Source organism: Orycteropus afer, unplaced genomic scaffold (assembly GCF_000298275.1).
Source record: "Orycteropus afer afer isolate SDZICR_OR568_19922 unplaced genomic scaffold, OryAfe1.0 scaffold00266, whole genome shotgun sequence".
Classification (NCBI taxonomy): Eukaryota; Metazoa; Chordata; class Mammalia; order Tubulidentata; family Orycteropodidae; genus Orycteropus; species Orycteropus afer.
The window spans coordinates 3,870,879-3,891,053 of NW_006921853.1; the positions used below are offsets into that span (position 1 = coordinate 3,870,879).

The window sequence follows — 20,175 nt, forward strand, 5'->3', positions numbered from 1 at the left end:
ATATATACTTTGCTGGTTTTTGTGTTTCTCTAGAGAACCCAATCTAACACACCACTGTTAAAAATTATCTATATAACATTGTGTTAGTCCACTACTGTGAAAAGTCAGGGAGTAGTTTATACACAGAAGGAAACTTTCTTTGTTGGTTACCAGGGATGGGAGAGCACAGTAGGCTAAATCCCTAGGTAGGCTGGAAAAGAAAAAGACAGAGAGGAGGAAAAAAAACCCAAAGATTATTGGTGGTTACCAGGGATAGGAAGGAGGAAGAGGAAGGAAGCTTTTGTTTGTGGAGCTAATGGTAGTGGGATGTTTTGGGTTGTGGTGTTGTTATGTGCCCTTGAGTCAGACCCGACTCATAGTGACCCCTCCTTGGGTTTCCGAGGTGGTATCACTAGGGAAGTAGATTGCCCAACCTTCCTGCCGAGGAGTAGCTGGTGGGTTTGAACCCCCAGCCTTCTGATTAGCAATCAAGTGCCTTAGGCTAACTATGCTACCAGAGCTCTCAGGGATGTTTTGGAGAGGGATAGTAATAATGGTGGCACAACATGAAAAATGTCATCAATGTCCCTGAGCTGTAAATGGGGAAGTTGTTATGTTGGAGAATGTATTGTTGCGTATGTTTTTACCACACACACACACACACACACACACAAAGTATGTGAAACCAAATGGCAAACAATTAAAGCCAAGACAAAAGGATAAGGGGACAGGGGAACCTGATTAATGGAAATGAAATTATCCAGAAAGGAATTAATGAGAATATTGACACATTGTAAAAAATGTAACTGACGTCACTGAAGAATTTGTGTAATAATTGGGAAACTAATTTGCTGTGTAAACTTTCACTGAAAATACGATAATTTTTTTTTTTTTTTAAAGGGACTCCAGGTCTTTGGACTTAGGACACCTCCATCAGAGAGGCCTTTCAGAGTTCCGGCCAAGGCTGCCCCTGCTCAAAACCCTTCAGGGGCTCCCCTAAAAAACTCACTGCCATTGAGTTGATTCTGACTCGTCATGACCCTACAGGACAGAGTAGAACTGCCCTGTAGGGTTTCCAAGGCTGTATAAATCTTTATGGAAGCAGACTGCCTCATCTCTCTCCTCTGGAACAGCTGGTGGGGTCAAACTGTCGACCTTCTGGTTAGCAGCCCAGCGCTTTAACCACTGTGACAGTGTGGGGTGCACCTAGGTGTACCTATCAGCTGGGCTAAAAGAGCTTTGTAACATTTGCCCAAACGGAGCTCCTTTTTCAGAGGCTCCCCAGTAGCCACAAAATCAAGTTTAAGTTCTGGCCTGGCAACCAAAGCCTCCCCCCACCGGTCTGGTCTTATCATCCCTTCTCTCACTTCCACAAACATACTTGGGGCTATTCACACTGGACTTTTCTTTCTTGTGCACCAGGTGAACTCCTATTCATCCTGCAAGTTAAATTCAAAGGCCTCTTCCTCTTCTATGAAACCCTTCCAACCACCTCAAGCAGAAGCACTTCCTCCTCTGGGCTCTCCTCTAATGCCTGCTACATTTGCTTACCTAGCTGTCTCTTGCATTTCCTCTTCTGCTCCTGGCTGAGCTATCTGATGGCAGGGACCAGGTCTTCTTAATTTCTGTATCCCCAATGTTTCATGTAGGGCCTGACACAAAGGGGAAAAAAAACAAAACTCGCTGCCGTGGAGTTGTTTCCGACTCATAGTGACCCCTCCTTGGGTTTCCGAGGCAGTATCTCTAGAGAAGTAGATTGCCCAGTCTTCCTTCTGAGGAGTGGCTAGCGGGTTTGAACCGCCAGCCTTCTGGTTAGCAGTCAAATGCTTTAGGCACTATGCCACCAGAGCTTCCTCTCACACAAAGAAAGTGCCAATGAATAATATGTTGGATAAATACATGAAAGGCTGGTGTGGGGCAGTGAATTACCTGGTATGGCTTTTCTAGCCGTAGTCTTTGTAACTCCCACCAGTTTACTGGGTTGGACCATGCCAATAAGGTGGAGAACTCTGATGTTGGGATTGGTTAGTTTTGTCACTCTGCCAGGCTTAAAATGAGCCTTCTTAGAGGCAGAGAAGGAGCTCTGGTGTCATAGTGCCTAAGGCATTTGACCGCTAACCAGAAGGCTGGTGGTTCAAACCCACCAGCCATTCCTTAGAAGGAAGATTCAGCAATTTACTTCCATAGAGATACCTCTTTGGAAACCCAAGGAGAGGTCAATATGAATCAGAATCCATTCAATGGCAGTGAGTTGTTTTTTTTTTTTTTTTAAGAGGCAGGAGATCTCACTGCCATCAAGAGAGAAGAGCTGGAGGTAAAGTGGAACGTGTCCTTGGACCTGAGATCCCTGTGCTGGACCTCCTTGGTGGAGACACCTCAGCAGAGACAACTCAGAAGAGGCCAGGCTGAGAAACCAAGAGGCACGAGACTGTGGCAGGCTTACCTGGCCCACAGAGTGAGAAAGCTGAGTACCCTTGGGCAGAAGTCCTGCTGACAGAGTGGGGTGCACCAAGATGTACCTATCAACAGAGCTAAAATTCCTTTGTAACATTTACCCAAGCAGGGCAGAGGCCAGGCCAAGAGGCCAAAGGCCAGAGAGGCGTGCCTGAGGGCACTGCAGAGGGGAAACTGTCCTGATCAAAGAACTCTGACCTGAGAATATTCCTGAACCTGAGTTGTAGCCTGTTATTGTTATGTGCCCTCAAGTTGGACCTGACTCATAGCGACCCCTCCTTGACCCCTCCCTCCTTGGGTCGGTATCACTACAGAAGTAGATTGCCCAACCTTCCTTGGGAGGAGTGGCTGGTGGGTTTGAACCACCAGCCTTCTGGTTAGCAGTCAAATGCCTTAGGCGCTGTGCTACCAGAGCTCCTGTTACTTCCCTAAAAAGCCCTGTAATCGTGAGTATTGTCTGTCAGTTCTGTATGGTCATTGCAATGAATTATCAAACCCAGCAGAGAAGTAGTGAATGCTAGGGGAGGGAAGGTTGGTGAGAGCACTGGAGGGTGGCAACCTGTTTGGTCTCATAGGAATAAGCCTTGGGCTGTTGATGGTGACTCTGTTATCCCCTTGTGAGGTTGGAGGAGGTCAGAAGTTGTCGCCTCCATGTCCTTTTTGCAGCTGGTAGGCTGCAAAACATGTCAAAGGAGCGTTGATTTGGATTCAGAGAGAACCCTTCAAATCCTAGTCTGCCACTTACTTGCTATGTGACCTTGATCAAGTCATTTGACCTCTATGAACCTCAATTTCCCCATGGTAAAACTAAATACTCACATTTCAGCTTTGTTATCAGCACTCAAAATGGTTAAGTTCATGGGCTTTGGAGTTGAATACAAATAAGTATGTTGTTGTTGTTATATGCCGTCGAGTTGAACCCGACTCATAGCAACCCCTCCTTGGGTTTCCGAGGTGGTATCACTATGGAAGTAGATTGCCCCATCTTCCTTCCGAGGAGTGGCTGGTGGATTTGAACCCCCAGCCTTCTGGTCAGCAGTCAAGTGCCTTAGCCACTATGCTACCAGAGCTCCCCAGATAAATATATATAGATGTATAAGTACATATATATCTATATATATTTAGCATTCATGACTTGATTGACCTTGGGCAAGTAAACTAATCTCTCTGAGTCTTTAAAGCAAGTCCTACCATGGCTGACAAGTCCCACCTTAATCTGAACCCTGGTGTACAAATGGTGTGGTGGAGGCATTTGACCTCTGACTTTACCAGGGCAGGAGAATCACAATCAGCAGCATCAACCCAAGGCTGATTCCTATGAAGCAAAGGTCAGAAGTGCCTCTTCTCTCTAACCTTTTTACCAATTCTGACACCAAACATCTCTCCCATGGCACTTTCTACTCCTCTGTTGGCTTTGATAGTTCATTGCAATGGTTACACAGAACTCACAGACAATACAATTATGGGATTATTAGGGAAGTAACATGATACAATTCAGGATCAGAAATGCTCAGGATATAGTTCTTCCATCAAGACAACCTCTTCTCAACTGTGCCCACAGGAAGGCCTCTCTCTGGCTCTTGGTCCCTCAGGCATCTTGGGCTGGCCAGGCCTCTGCCCTGCTCAGGCAAGCATTACAAAGATATTTCGCTCTGCCAACAACGTGCCCAGAGGCATCCCACTCTGCCAGTAAGCCTCAGCCCGAAGGCAGTCAGCTTTCTCACTGCGTGGGCTGTGAAGCCCATCGCACTGTCTCCTGCCAGTCCCTTAATCCTGCTGCTTCTGCTACTGCTATTTCTCTGCTGCTGCTTCTATCTGTCTCTGGTGTTACAGCTCTCTGTCTCCTGGGTCTAGGAGGTCCCCAGCACAGGGAGTCCTGGGCCCAAAGGGTTGTAGTGAAGTTTCCCCTTTCCATCTCTGGGATGGTTCACTTTAAGCCTAATGGGATGGCAAAACTGACCAATTCCCTTGTTAGAATTCAATACACTAGGCAAATCTGCTGCAAAAGACCTCTTTAAAGTTAAAGAGCAAAGATGTCACTTTGGAGACTAAGGTGTGCCTGACCATGCTGTTTTCAGTTGCCTCATATGCATGTGAAAATTGCACAATGAATGAGGAAGACTGCAGAAGAATTCATCCATTTTAATTAAGGTGTTGGTGAAGAATATTGAATACACCACGGACCACCAGAAGAACGAACAAATCTGTCCTGGAAGAAGTGCAGCCGGAATGCTCCTTGGAAGCGAAAATGGACAGACTTCGTCTCACCTACTTTGGTCAGGTTGTAAGAAGGTACCATTCCTTGGAGAAGAATATCATATTTGGTAAAGCGGAGGGTCAAAAAAAAAGGGGAAGGCCCTCAACAAGATGGATTGACACAGTGGCTGCAACGATGGGCTCAGGTATAGCAGGGATTGTGGAGCTGGCACAGGACCGGGCAGTGTCTCATTCAGCTGTACATAGGGTCACTATCAGTTGGAGATGACTCAATGGCATGTAACAACATCAACACTTTTTAAGACCCATCCATTCATATTGCCATATGTTTATCTTATCATTACTTCATCCTCATTCCTAGTCCTGTTCTCCTTATGCAACCATGGGAAAATCACTTCTCAGGGTCTTACTTTCCTTTCCCATCACATGAGATTAGAAATTCCTGCCACATGAACTTATAGAGGTTGTGCAAAGATTATATGATTACAGATATGGAGTGATTAAGAGCTCTTCATCTGTTAAATGAGACCTTAATAATACAGGGTCATGATGAGGACTATTTGGGTTAATATATGTTCTGGTTCCCTAGTGCTGCTCTGATAAGAAACATACCACAAATGGGATGGCCTTAACAAACAGGAGTTTATTCTTAAAATTTGGAGGCTTTAAGTCCAAGTTCAAAGTGCCAGGCTCTAGGGGCTGGTGAAAGCCCCTCAACCTTGGGGTCCAGCTCTGCCCCCTGCTCCTGGTCCACTGGAGCTAGAGGCATTTTTTCACTCAGACAGCTGCTGGCTGCTGAGGCTGAGAAGCCCCAAGGTTGATGAATAAAAAGGCACAGTCCTGATGTTACCAAACCACATGACAGGCCATTAACTTAAGTCCATTGTAAGTCTCAAGGTCAGCAGAGCATAGCAGGCTGCTGAGCAATAACATGGCTACATGCAGGGTTCAAGCATACCATAGACTAGAGACCATTCCCAAGGCTTCTCCTTATCTACAGGAAGCAGACCATATCCCAAAGGCAGCTACTCAGCTGCTTGTGGTAGATCCTACCATGGGGTTGATTGCCAGTCTCATCATGTGGAATAACTACCACCAGCTGCCCAGCCACTCAACCAGGCCCAGCCAAGCTGACATACAAACATAACCACCACAATTCCACCTCTTGTCAACTTGGCACCTGTATAGATCTTCATTGGGTGGCATCTATACAGATCTCCTCCACTGGGTGGCTCCAGTCCCCTAGTTCCTCTAAATGGCGACCTCACCCCCTTGGCCTGGCAGCCCCGCCTCCTCACTCTTGGGCAGCAGCTATGACTCCATCTCACTGCCTCACATGAACGAGCAGCCCCACATTCCAGAACCAAGTTGGTGAAGGCCTGGCTCTTTGACACCTAGGGGGCTGTGGTCATTCCACCCCCAAAGGCCATGGTCCTACCCTTAAGGCTGAGGCAGCTCTGCTTCCATTTCCTTGGTCTCTCTGCTCTGCCAATTAATGCCAAAGGCAACCCACTCAGCTGGAAATCTTCCTGCTCTCAAAGCATTCAGCTTTCTTGCTCCGTGGGCTGGCCAACCTGCTACTCCATTTCATGCCGGTCTTTTCTACTAATTAATGCCTGAAGGCAACCCACTCCACCAGGACGCCTAACCAAAGGCATCAAGCTTTCTCCTCCGTGGGCTGGTAGTAAGGCTGTTGCTGTCTCATGCCGGTTCTCTCGGCTCTACTACTGCCATCTCTCATGCCAGTCTCCAGGCTCTGCTCCTGCCATCTCTCATGCCAGTCTCTTGCTCTGTTCCTGCCATCTGTCATGCCATATGCCAGGGTCTCTCTGCCAGGGTCTCGGGTCAAGGATGCACTCCACTTCTGTTTCCCCATTTTAGGCTTCTGTCAGAGCAGCACCCCACTGTCTCGGAACCATATTCTGTTCTGATTACCTAGTGCCACTCTGACAAGAAATATAACACAAATAGGATGGCCTTCACAAACAGGAGTTTATTCTTAAAATTTGGAGGCTTTAAGTCCAAGTTCAAAGTGCCAGGCTCTAGGGGCTGGGTGAAAGCCCCTCAACCTTGGGGTCCAGCTCTGCCTCCTGCTTCTGGCCCACTGGAGCTAGAGGCATTTCTTCACTCAGACAGCTGCTGGCTGCTGGGGCTGAGAAGCCCCAAGGTTGACGAATAAAAAGGCACAGTCCTGATGTTACCAAACCACATGCCAGGCCATTAACTTAAGTCCATTGTTAAGTCCCAAGGTCGGCAGGGCATAGCAGACTACTGAACAATGACGTGGCTACATGCAGGGTCCAAGTGTGCCATAGACTAGAGAACATTCCCAAGGCTTCTCCTTATATACAGGAAGCAGACCACATCCCAAAGGCAGCTACTCAGCTGCTTGTGGTAGATCCCACCATGGAGCTGATTGCCAGTCTCATCATGGGGAATAACTACCATCAGCTGCCCAGCCACTCAACCAGGCCCAGCCAAGTTGACACACAAACATTACCACCACAATATGCCTAAAGCTAATAGAGTTAACAATGGGAAAAGTTCTTGGCCACAGTCAGCCACCTGGAGGGAGTGAGTACTTGGACCTGTGGGCTCAGGAGCATGGTCACAGGCAATATCAAGTTCAATTGGCATAACATACTACACAAAAACATTGCTCTACATTCTACTTTGGTGAGTAGTGACCGGGGTCTTAAAAGCTTGCAAGCGACCATCTAGATGCAACAGTGGATCTTTCCTCATCCAGAGCAAAGAAGAATGAAGTAAAACAAAGATGCATGGCAACAGTCCAGGCGACTAGTGGACCATGCAAACCTGAGCCTATACAACCATGAGACCAGAAGAACTAGATGGTGCCCAACTACCACTGGCAACCACTTGGAAAGGGATCAGTACAGGAGACCCTAGATGGAGTGGGAGAACAATGTGGAACAAAATTCAAAATCATAAAAAAGACCAGGTTTACTGGTCTGATAGAGCCAGTTGGTGTCAGGGTTAGTAAAAAAAGGCTGGAGGGTGGCAGCCTTGGGCTATTGATGGTGATTCTGTCTTCTTCTTGTGAAGTTAGAGGAGGTCAGAAGATGCCGCCTGCAAGTCCTTTTTTTTTTTTTTAAATTTTATTTGGATTTGGGTGAAGATTTACAGAGTAAATTCACTTTTCATACAGCAGTTCACATACACCTTGTCTCATGTCATTGACCAAAACAAAATTTACAATGCAACAGCTCCCCTCCCACTTCCTCCCCATAGTCACCTCCTCCCAGTGTCCATCCCCTCATACTCTTCTGTACCCTGAGCTATCTCCCTGTGCATAAGCAGCCCTTCCCTCTCTCATGATTGTTCTCTCCAGGGTGTGTGTCTACCTGAGGTAAATGTTTAACTCACATGCCTGTATGCAAGTTCTTTTTGCAGTGGCCACTGCAACAAATTACTGAACCCAGCATAGAAGTAGAGTGTGCCGTGGGAGGGACAGTTGGTGTCAGAATTGGCATGTATGGCCTCTGCCTCATAGGGAATCAGCTTCAGGCTGTTAATCTTGATCCTTTTCCCTCCTTGTGAGGTTAGAGGAGGTCAGATGCCGACCCTGTGCCATTTCCACACTATCCAATCTCCTTGGTGGGCCACAAGCACCTTATTTGCATAGTCCCACCTAATTTTTTGGTGGGAGTATTTTAAGACTATGGCTAGACCTGTATTAAGTAATTCATTGCACCACAGCGGTTTATTAAGGAAGTAAATGGTTACAATTCAGGATCAAGAGAGACTCAGGATACAGTTCTTCAATCAGGACACCGTCTTCTCAGTTTTGCCTACAGGAAGGCCTCTCTTACGGTCGGTCCTCTGGTCCCTTAGGTCTCAGCCTGGCTGGCCTCTGGCCTGCTCCAACAAGTGTTGCAAAGCTGTTTTGAATCACCAATAAGGGCCCAAAGGCTCCCCACTCCACCAGCAAGCTTCCTGCCCAAAGGTGCTCAGCTTTCTCCTTCTGTGGGTCTATATGCCCTGCTCCCTCAAGTGCCCCAAGGAACTCCATCCCACCAGCAAACCTCTGACCTGAAGACAATCAGCTCTTCTGCTCTGTGGGCCTGGCTCACTGCACTGTCTCCTGCTGGTCTCCTGAGTCTGCTGCCTCTGCTGCTGCCATTTCTCTCCACTGCTACTTGCCATCTCTGCAATTATAGCTCAGTCTCTTGGGTCTAGGAGGTTCTCAATGCAAGGACCTTGGGTCCAAAGGATGTGCTCAGCTCCTGTCTCTTCTTCTTGGTTGTAGTTGTTCCCTGTCTGCCTCTGTGATTGCTCATTTTAAGCCAGCAAGATGGCAAAACTGACCAATCACCTCATTAGGGTTCCATACCCTTATTTGCATAGCCCCACCCTCCGTGAGGGTGCCATGCACCTTATTTGCATTATAGCAAGCTATCCAATCCCCTTGGTGGGCTACAAACACTTCATTTGCTTAGTCCTACCCAGTCATTTGAGGGGACTTATAAGACCATGGTGAGAAAGGTCATATAAAAATGATCAGTTGCACTGCAGAGGGTTACACTTTGTGCTTTTGTCACTTACTATGTTCTGCACATCTTTCTATGATGGACCATGATTCTCAGCAGTTTAGTAGTTATGATGTAGTCCATCCCTCATGATGAGATGTGATATAATCACCTCCACGATGAGATCTGCCAATCAATTGAAAGAGTTTCCTCAGGGGTATAGCCTGCTTCCAACATATATATGGAGACCCTGGAAAAGTTCTTTGGCTTTCTGCCAGATCTGGATTCTGCATCTGGCTCATCAATATCTCTGGTTTTGGACTTGAACCAGTGGCCTGCTGTATTGCCTCCTAATCTTGGGATTGTTGCCTTCCCAGCCTGTGACCCAACAATCTGCTGTTTTCCCTGCTGATCTTGGATTCACCAGCCACTGAAGCTAGCAGCCTGCTATATTACATCCCAATTTTGGGCTTGTCAGCCCCTGCAGCTGTGTGAATCAGGAGAAGCCTCCAGCTTGACATTTGACCCACTTACTTGGAACTTGGCAGCCTCTACAACTGTGTGAGCCATTTCCTTGAGATAATTTTTTTTCTCTCTCTTTCTAAGCATCACTGGTTTTGCTTCTCTAGAGAACCCAGCCTATGACAGTACTTTATGCATATTAATCCTCACACATCCAAATTAATATTATCATCCCAATTTTACAGTTCAGGAAACACAGGCTTCAGTAAGTTCCCTAAGGACAAATAGTAGTGCCACGGCCAAGGATCAAACTCTTCATGAATGACATTAAAAGTGTTCACAGCCCTAAATGCTACAAAAAGTCTCTCTGCTCTACATTTTTATAATATTTTGTTCATAACGTCAATATAGAACCTGTCACATCCACAAAAAGGAGTTTCCTTGTATTTTCAGGGCCTGGTAGTGTCTAGATATTGGTTGATCAGTGTATGTTGAATGATCTGTGGTCCTCGTTTCTGTCAGTGTGTGTGACACCCATGCATGCCAGCCACATAGAACCACACATACTCATTCTCACAGAGATTAGAACTCTTCCTGCTCTCCCACAATCTTGAATCGGTCCACATAACTCATGTTGTTTAGATTCCTAGTGACCGCATATGACAGAGAAGAACTGCCCCGTAGGGTTTTCTTGGCTGTAATCTAAGATGGGGCAATCTACTTCCGTAGTGATACTGCCTAAGAAACCCAAGGAGGGGTCGCTATGAGTCGGTTGGTCGACTCCAAGGCATATAACAACAACAACAACGTTTATGGAAGCAGATTGATAGGTTTTTCTCTTGCAGAGTAGCCTGGAGAGGTTCAAACCACCAATCTTTCGGCTAGCAACTGAGTGCTTCACTGTTTGTGCCACCAGGGCTCCTATCCACACCCTTATAGTTATCAACAACAACAACAATAGTTATCAATCTAAACTGTGTTTGCCTATTTAAACTACTCAAGATCCAATCTTGCATGTTTCATCTTTCTATCTCAAAATCTTAGCTTACAATAATAAGTATGAATTAACCTACAAACCAGGCTATCCTTCCCCCTCATTAGCAGAGAGACTGCAGACATCCCCAGGCTTTGCACCTCCCCAGTGGCAAGCCTGTCCAGAGTACAGATAGTGGGGTTTATGTTCCTAGGCTCCCCGGAAATCAGCCCCAAGCAGGTCTAATTTTTCATGGTTTAATTTTTCAGCCTCTTTCTGGGCTAGGCCTTTGTAGGCACTTGTCCTTCTTCTCCTAGTCACCTTTTTTGTGCCTCTCTTTGTCTCTGCTCTTTCACCAACTGATGTCCTTTGTTCCTTTGCCTCTGGGCCAGGAACCAGGCTCCCCGCCTGCTTTCCTTACTGCTCCTCGACTATGCTTCAACGACTTTATATCAGTCTCTTATCTGTTTCTACATCTCTTTGTCTCTGGTGGCCAATCTTTCGCTCTCTTCCTTCTGGCCGCCTGCTGCCTCTCACTCTGTCTGGGCTTGTATTGTTAGACTGAGCGCCTAACTCAGGGTCTCTGTTCCAGGTCCCGGCCCCAGGCTGCCTTCCATAAGCCAGTCTCTCCCAGCAATTATCTGGCAGCCGCCCCACGCCTCCCTACCTGTCTCAGTCTACCCAGCCCAGCCCCCACCGCGGGCCATCAGTTCCAAGCCCTTGGCCTCACCGACCTGCCCTGCTTTGTTTCCCGAGTCTTGGCGCCCCGCCCCCGCCCCATCTGGGGTCTCCACCGCCCTTTGTCTGCCTCGGTCTCTTCCCCACCCCTTTGCCTAGGTCCGTCTCTGGGTTCTTTTCTCTTTGTCTCTCCGGGGTGGCTGGGGCTGTCGGCCGGCCTTGGAGGTCGGCGCAGGTGGCCCGAGACACGGAGACAATTAGGAAGAGTCTTCGGCCCTCGTCACTCAGCTCCAGTCTAGGAGGCATATGGTTAATACCACCGAGTTCGGGCCACTGTCCTCGGCTTAGAGTAGCCCTCTCCGCGGCACGCGGCCGCCCGCCGGCCATCGAGCTTCGGCGGACGGTGGCGGCCCCTAAAGGCGTGCAGCTCCTCCAAAGTCCTAGAGCGGCTCCGTGCGGCCAGCCCTTCCGCTTCCCGTCCCCGCCCCCAGCGGCCACCCCCGGGACGTCTGGGTCCGAGCCCCTTCCCCCCCTCCCGTTTGGCTCTGAGCCCGCATCCCGGAGCCGCGGGCGGCTCGGGTACCACACCTAGCTGAAGAGCTCGGGAAAGGACTGGTGTAACGGAGCCAGAGGCGGCCCGTGAGGTGAGAAGGCCAGCGGCTGCGTGCCGGGGAGGAGCAGCAGGTGCAGGGGCGACCAGCGGTGCGGACCGGGATCACCAGGAGCCGCACCCGGCCTCTCGGAGCCCGGCGCTGCCCGGTGCCCGCGCAGACCGGCAGAGGGCAGCGGCTGGACCCGCGGGCCGCACATGGCTGTGTGACCGTGGGATTGTATGTCTGTCCCCTTGCTCAGGGCGGCGTGCGGGCTATGGAGCGCGCGGTGGAGTCCTGGGGCCCGGATCTCCCAGGCCGGGAGGAGAGGGAGCAGCTGAAAGGCGCTCGCACAGGTGAGGGCTGCGGTGGCGGACCGCCATGGGCCGGTAATGGCCGGATGGGGTCTTCGGTGCTGGGCTCCGCTTATCCGAGGCCCAGAAAAATCGAACCTGGACTGTGCCTCCAGGGAGAGACGGGAAGGGGAGGAAAATACCAGGGACGGAACCAACGTTTCCGAGCACCTACTGTGTGCCGTGCTGTGAGGGGCATCATCGCAAAGACTCTCCCCTCCCCCACAGTCATCTCCTTCCCTCTGCCCTACTTCAGGCCTCATTCTGCCTTATCCCGGTGACAACAGCCTGCCCGCTGCCCCTTTCTCTCCAATTGGTGCAGCTTCATCTTTCTAAATTGGGATCTAATCTTGTCTCCCCTTTCAGAAACCTTCCCTCTCCTTTCTGTGCTCTTAGCCGAGGTTCAGTCTGGTCCCAGTATTCTTTTCCAGCTTTATCTTACATTTCTCTCCCTAGTTTACTTTTCCTCTACTGTAAACGCCCGTCCGCTGCTCTCTTGTGGCAGCACAGTTAGCATTCTGAACCCATAATTATCCTTATTTATGCTTTATCTTATCTCCCTACCAATCCTAAGCATCTTAAAACAAGGTTGTGTTGTGTCTACTCAGGTGCATGCAATAAGTGTCAGTGAAGAATGATCAAAATAATAAATGATAGAGCGGGCTAATATAAAGCCATATAACAGAAACAGCATATACTAGGTTTTCAAATAGACACACTATAAAATACAGGCTTAGGACTGAGACGGACCTAAGTTAGTAACCTGTTTTGCTATTTTATAACCTTGAGCAAGTGACTTACCTTCTGAGACTCATGTCTTCATTCATTAAATGGAACTAGTAATAGTATTGTCTTATAGAACTGTTGCAAGGGTTCAGTAATGCTCAGTACAGTGCTTGGCATGTATTAAAAAACCAAACATCAAACCCACTGCCATCAGGTGGATTCCAACTCATAGTGACCCCCACTGGGTTTCCAAGGCAGTAAATCTTTACGGAAGTAGATTGCCCTGTCTTCTTTCCGCAGAGTGGCTAGTGGCTTTGAACCGCCAGCCTTCCGGTTAGCAGTCAAATGCCTTTGGCACTGCACCACCATGGTAAAGGAAATTACTATTACTTAGAGGCACAGACAATAATAAGTGGTTCAGACGTTCAGAGGAGAGAGAGAGAGCCTTATAATCACCAGTTGTCAAGAAAGTCTTCTGGGAGATTGCTACACATGATAGAGGTCACGTCAAAGGGCAGAGTCTACAATTCCCTTTTTTTTCCCCACGTCTAGGGAGACAGAATGTGGAGATTTCTCAGCAGGATGACTTTGAACATACCTCACAGGAGGATGAGTTGGGGTTCAAGGATGAGGAAGAATTGGCCCCACATCATGCAGTAGGAAATTCCTCTCTGAAATCCGAAGGCATCCAGACGTGGGATGACTTGTGGGTCCAGAGAGAGGGGCCAGGCAAGCCTCAGCAGGACAGAGGCCCCCGGCTCTTGGGAGAACCACGCTGGGGCCAGGCTAGCGACCGGGCTGCTGTGTGTGGGGAGTGTGGCAAGAGTTTCCGACAAATGTCGGACCTGGTAAAACATCAGCGTACCCACACGGGGGAGAAACCGTATAAGTGTGGGGTTTGTGGCAAGGGCTTTGGAGATAGCTCTGCCCGTATCAAACACCAGCGAACTCATAGTGGTGAGAAGTCTTACAGAGCCCGGCCAGCAGCCCAGGGGCCCCCGAAGATCCCTCGGCCCCGGATCCCGGCTGGCGAACGCCCCACTATCTGTGGCGAATGTGGCAAGAGCTTCCGGCAGAGTTCTGACCTGGTGAAGCACCAGCGGACACACACGGGTGAGAAGCCCTATAAGTGTGGCATCTGTGGCAAGGGCTTTGGCGACAGCTCTGCCCGCATAAAGCACCAGCGGACACACCGCGGGGAGCAGGCCCCCCGGTCAGCGGTACCCCGACGGCGGCCGTCTCGGGCGACCACGGCAGCAGCACAGGGACCCAAGGCCCAGGACAAGCCATACAGCTGCACTGATTGTGGCAAGAGGTTTGTGCTCAGCTGCAGCCTTCTAAGTCACCAACGTAGTCATCTGGGCCCCAAGCCCTTTGGCTGCGATGTGTGTGGGAAGGAGTTTGCCCGGGGCTCAGACCTGGTGAAGCACCTGCGGGTGCACACGGGAGAGAAACCCTACTTATGCCCTGAGTGTGGCAAGGGCTTTGCCGACAGTTCAGCCCGAGTCAAGCATCTCCGTACCCACAGTGGCGAGAGGCCCCATGCCTGCCCAGAGTGCGACCGCACCTTCAGTCTCAGCTCCACCCTCCTCCGCCACCGCCTCACCCACATGGAGCCCCAGGACTTTGGCTTCCCAGGCTACCCTCTGGCACCCTTGATCCCCAGCCCACCCCCCAGCTCGAGCCCACCCCCACCTCCTCTTGGCACCAGCCCCCCTCTGACCCCTCGCAGTCCTCCACACTCAGGTGATGGGCCTTTTGGCCTACCTGGCTTGGAGCCAGAGCCCGGGGGCCCACGCGCTGGGGAGCCACCACCACCACTGGCAGGCGACAAGCCCCATAAGTGCCCTGAGTGTGGCAAGGGCTTCCGCCGAAGCTCGGACCTGGTGAAACACCACCGCGTGCATACAGGGGAGAAACCCTACCTCTGCCCTGAGTGCGGCAAGGGCTTTGCCGACAGCTCAGCCCGAGTTAAGCATCTCCGTACCCATCGTGGGGAACGGGCCCGGCCACCACCACTGTCCACTCTCCTGCGACCCCATAACCCCCCGGGCCCAGCACCCACCACCCCTCGACCCCGAGCCCGGGCCCAGCCCTCCGGACCCAGCCAGCCCCATGTATGTGGCTTCTGTGGGAAAGAGTTCCTGCGGAGCTCGGATCTGGTCAAACACCGGCGCACACACACTGGGGAGAAGCCATATAAGTGTGCGGAGTGTGGCAAGGGCTTTGGGGACAGCTCTGCCCGGATCAAGCACCAGCGTGGGCACCTGGTCCTGAGGCCCTTTGGGACTGGGGATGGTCGGGCAAGGCCCCTCAAGGAGGAGCCACCCTCAGGACTGGAGTGATGGGAGTCCAGAAAGGGTAGAGGCCAAAGGGAGGGTATCTGCTGCTTAAGAGAAGAAAGGGCCTGGGAGGTGGCGGGAGGGAGAAGCAGGGGATGAAATGGGAGGAGGAGTGAGTAGATAGAAACAGACTGGAGACATTGACCTTGGAGCTCAGGAAACTGTCCTGGTTGGGCTCAGTCAGGACCTTGCCAGTATGGGCTGTATCCCCAGCTTCTAGAACACTGCCTGGCATACAGTAGGCACTCAATAAATTCTTTAATGGATAAAATGGCATTTGCCTGTGGACTCTTAACCCTAAACTTCGGCTGCCTCTTACATGTTGAGAACTGACTCTTCCCAGCTGTGCCCCAGGGAGACCAGCACCCTGAACCATGGTTTGACTTTGTGAGCTGCAGCAATGAGACTTCAGTAGTTCACAGAGACATGCTGACCATCCTAAGGGGGAGAGATTGCTGTGAGGTAGGCAGTACCTGTCCCCAATCCCAGTAATTGGACATGGTCTTAGCCAGGGTGGGCATTCTTCGACAAAGCCCAGACCTGTCTGTCCGGGGCCTCGACCCACCCTGACAGATAAGGGAAGACAGTAAGGCTGGGCACTGGCAGATTTGACCAGAGAGAGGAGGAGCACTTGTGGCATCTAGTCTAGGTGCCAACCTCAAGTCCTGATGGGCATCAGCAGAGATGAGCTGCCTGGGAGAAAGGCAAGACGAACTAGCAGAGAGCAGGGAGGCCTGAAGTCCCCGCAAGCCCATCTCCATCTGTCTTGTCACCAATAAACTGCTACTTGTTTGAGGCCTGGATAGAGCGTGTGTGTTACGTATTTGGAGGTTAGAAACGGTGTAGAGGAACCGCCACAAATAAAGCCCTCAAGCCATGTGTAAACTTGTGTGGTTCCATGCCCTCTTTCTGCCTGTTAAATACGTTGGCTTGGCACAGTCGCTTTCTAGGTCCAGTATCTGGTTCAGGAACGTCTGCCAGGAGCATCGGCAGATGCCCCAGGCTGGATGTCTGACTGTCCACAGGCGCCACCTACACCACAGTGTCGAGTGCGACCCTTAAAAGGAAAAGTACGTTGCAGAGGGCAGGCACACGACGTGGTGTGTGTACGTGGGTGGCACGCGACTCGGGTGTGTGTACGTTCAGGGATTGCTGTTGCTATGACGACAAATACCCGGAGAAATGCGGCGGGCTGGTCTGGCGCAGGCGCAGAAGGCCCCACTGGGATTCAACCGCCTACTGGGACTCTGGGAAACGCCCAGGTCTCCGTCTCCCTGAGCTCGTTTAGATATTGAGGACCAGATTATTAAGGGAGGATAACGCGGATACATGAGCAGGAGTCCAACTCCTAGCCTTTTCCAGGAGGTCGCCAATTGAAAATAAAGGGAAAGACGAACTGGTCTGATTGGCTAAGGACAAAAAAGACTAGGACACCTCAACCATGTAATGGGTGAAGATTGCTTTGCAACTCCCGAATTTCAGCGAATCATCGAACGAGAATAAGCGGAGGGAAATTCTCGCGAGGTCTTCAACTACAGCCTGGCTTCCCTAGAAACCAATAAAAACGGGCTACATTGTGGCTTTTCCGGGTCCTACCGCCTCTATAAAGTTGTGTATACGTTCGAAATCTGGCACTTGCTTTCCGAGTTGGAGTTGCACGCGCACGTGCATGCAGTCCTGAATGGAAACCTTTGTGGGTTTTCGGGAGGCCCTCTGTACTGGTTTCTTTTATCCTCTTGTCATTTTGGCCTCTAGGGCGTTTTGCGGTGAACTTTCTAAAATTAACGTGTGTGTGAGACAACTCTGTTCAAACAAAACCTGCCATATCTTCCCCATCTCCTGCCTGTAAAGTGTAACTCACTCCTTAGCCGGCATTCAGGGCCTTCCACCTGTGTGGTTTCATCCCCGCACGTCTTCAATATGCTGTTTCCTTTACTTGGAAGCTCCCCTCGCTGCTTGTTAACCTCTCAAAACACGGAGAGCCTCCTGAGGACAGTCAGGTATAGGACAGCAATACCTACTGTGTACTGACTACTGGGAATAGAAGGATGAGTTAGACCAAGTTCTGTTGTCAGTTTCTAGGCAGAAGATAGACACTGAACAAACGTTACAATGCAGTAAGGAGCTCTGGTAGCATAGTGCCTAAGGCACTTGACTGCTAACCAGAAGGCTGGTGGTTCAAATCCACCAGCCACTCCTCTGAAGGAAGATGGGGCAATCTACTTCCGTAGTGTTACTGCCTCAGAAACCCATGAGTGGGTCCGTCTTGACGGCACATAACAACAAACAACAACAAAGGGCTATGAAGATGGGCAGGAAGCGTACAGCAGACGAACGCACTGATCCAAAAACCTGTCCAGAAGTAACATTTACGTTTAGATTTGAAGGTGGTGGAGTTGCAGCAAGCTAAGAAAGGGAGGGGGTGGGGAGGGGGTGGACATGGATGGGAGGGAACGTGGACGTGGGTAGAGTGAATAATGCTAACTCCTTGGGGACTGAAGGACTGTAGTAATGTTCTAGTGAGGCTAAAGGGAGTTAGTGAAAGGCAGTAATGAGGAATAAGGTGAAGACTTGTAAGTTCAACGTTCTACCTTCCTCTCCTAAAGGGTGCCTGGCATACAATTAAAATAATAATAATAAACTCAAGGCGATCCCATGTGTCTCAGAGGAAAACTGTGCTTAAAAAAAAAAAAAGCTGCCATGGACTGGATTCCAACTCAGAATGACCAGGTGGGACAGAGTAACACTGCCAGAAAGGGTTTCCAAGTTTGTAAACCTTTACAGAACCAGATTGCCTGATCTTTCTGCCACAGAGCAGCTGGTGGTTCAAACCACTGACCTTTTGGTTAGCAGCTGAATGCTTTGACCACTGTGCCACCAGAGCTCCTTCATAGCATTTTCTTTATCTTTTTGGTGAGAATATACACAACAAAAAAATTACATGTTCTGGTTACCTAGTGCAGCTCTGACAAGAATATACCATAAATGGTATGGCTTGAAGGAACAAGAGTTTATTCTTTTCTAGTTTGGAGGCTTTAAGTCCAAGTTCAAAGTGCCAGGCTCTGGGGGCTGGGTGAAAGCCCCTCAACCTTGGGCTTCAGCTCTGCCTCCTGCTTCCGGCCCACTGAAGCTAGAGGCTTTTCTTCACTCAGACAGCTGCTGATTGCTGAGGAGGACAAGCCAAGGTTGACAAGTAAAAAGGCACAGTCCCGATGTTATGAAACACACAGCAGGCCATTAATTCAAATCCATTGAAAGTCTCAAGTTCAGCAGAGCATGGCAGGCTGCTGAACAACAACACAGCTACATGCAGGGTTCAAGTGTGCCATAAGCTACAGACCATTCCCAAAGCTGCTGCTTATATAGGGGGAAGCAGACCACAGCCCTAAAGCAGCTACTCAGCTGCTTGTGGTAGATCCCTCCATGGAGCTGAATGCCAGTCTCAACATGGGGAATAACTACCACCAGCTGCCCAGCCACTCAACCAGGCCCAGTCAAGTTAACATACAACTTTAACTGCCACAATACACTTATTCAACAATTTTTGCATGTATAGTTTGGTGACAATGCCATTGTTAAATTCTTCACATTCATATTCTTATCTCTGCCCATAGACTTTCACCACCATTAATTTACTCTCTGCCCCTTCAAGTTGTCATCTGTGCCTTGGAGTTGCTGTTGTCAATTTGATCTCATAGAGATAACTCCTTAAAAGTGTGTGATGCTCAAGACAGTCTTTAGTAATTGAGCTAAACTGTTTAGTTTAAAGATAACTTCACAGGATAGTTTCAGTTCAAGGTTTAAAAGTGGTTTCCATGGAATACACTTAGGGATTCCTCTAGTCTTTGTGGAACAAAACTCAAAATCATAAAAAAAAGACCAGCCTTACTCATCTGATAAGGAGGAGCTCTAGTAGTACAGTTGTTAAGGCATTTGGCTGCTAACTAAAAGGTCAGTGGTTCAAACCCACCAGCTGTTCCATGGAAGAAAGATGAGACAGTCTGCTTCCACCTTGGAAGCCCAATGGGGGTTGCCATGAGTCAGAATCAACTTGACGGCAGTGAGTTTGGTTTTGGTTTTGGTCCAGTCCCAATGTATCCAGTAAGTCTGGTTTTCCTAAGATTAAAGTTCTGTTCCATATTTTTCCTTCTTTTGATCAAGTTCCATCTATTGCGTCCTTGACCCAAATGTTCAGTAATGGTAGCCAAACACCAGGAGCTCTGGTAGCATAGTGCCTAAGGCACTTGACTGCTAACCAGAAGGCTAGCAGTTCAAACCCACCAGCCACTCCTCGGAAGGAAGACTGGGCAATCTACTTCCGTAGTGATACTGGCTGGGCAACCCAAGGAGGGGTCGCTATGAGTCGGGGCCGACTCAATGGCATATAACAACAACAACAACAGCCAAACACCATCCATTTCTGGTCTCCTGGCAAAAGTGGTGGTAGTTTGTGGAGGCAATCAGACTTGCAGTCCATTTCCTTCTCTGATTCCTAGATGTCCTTCCTCTATTGCCCCAGGAGAATAGAGACCAGTTGTTGTGTCTTGGATGGCAACTAACAGAGCCTTTGTGGTGCAAGGGTTACAGCACTCAGGTGCTAACCCACCAGCAGCTCCGCAGGAGAAAGATGTGGCAGTAAGTTTCCATAAAGATTACGGCCTTGGAAACTTTATGGGGCAGTTCAACTCTGTCCTGTAGGGTCTCTATGAGTCAGAATTGACTCAACAGCAACGGGTTTGGTTGGTTTGGGGGGGGGTGGCCACCAGCAAGCGTTTAAGACCCCAGGCACTACTCACTGAACCAGGAGATAGAGCAGAAACTCTAAAAACAAACTGAGGCCAATGGACTGAACAGATCTATGAAACCATGACCCCAAACCTTTGATCCAAGAAAACTAATCCCATGAAGTAT

At 49.6% G+C, this 20,175-nt stretch overlaps 2 protein-coding genes across 2 annotated transcripts in view; one reads left to right on the forward strand and one right to left on the reverse strand.

The window, feature by feature from the left end:
- The window catches only part of SEPTIN1 (septin 1), a 17,403-nt gene extending 5,763 nt beyond the window's left edge, over positions 1–11,640 (reverse strand). Inside the window, exon 1 of the mRNA XM_007950299.1 lies at positions 11,401–11,640. Coding sequence (XP_007948490.1) covers positions 11,401–11,640 — 240 coding nt within the window. The remainder of the gene's footprint in view (positions 1–11,400) is intronic.
- Positions 11,641–12,120: 480 nt separating this feature from the next.
- Positions 12,121–15,267, forward strand: ZNF48 (zinc finger protein 48). Its single transcript, XM_007950234.2, has 2 exons — positions 12,121–12,205; positions 13,475–15,267. Exons 1-2 carry the CDS (start codon positions 12,121–12,123, stop codon positions 15,265–15,267), a joined length of 1,878 nt encoding a protein of 625 aa, XP_007948425.1.
- The last annotated feature ends 4,908 nt before the right edge of the window (positions 15,268–20,175 follow it).

Coding starts and splice junctions, on each gene's coding strand:
- ZNF48 (XM_007950234.2), top strand. CDS start 12,121: ATGGAGCGCGCGGTGGAGTCCTGGGGCCCGGATCTCCCAGGCCGGGAG. Junction 12,206..13,474: donor AGGCGCTCGCACAGGTGAGG/GCTGCGGTGGCG, acceptor CCCCACGTCTAG/GGAGACAGAATGTGGAGATT.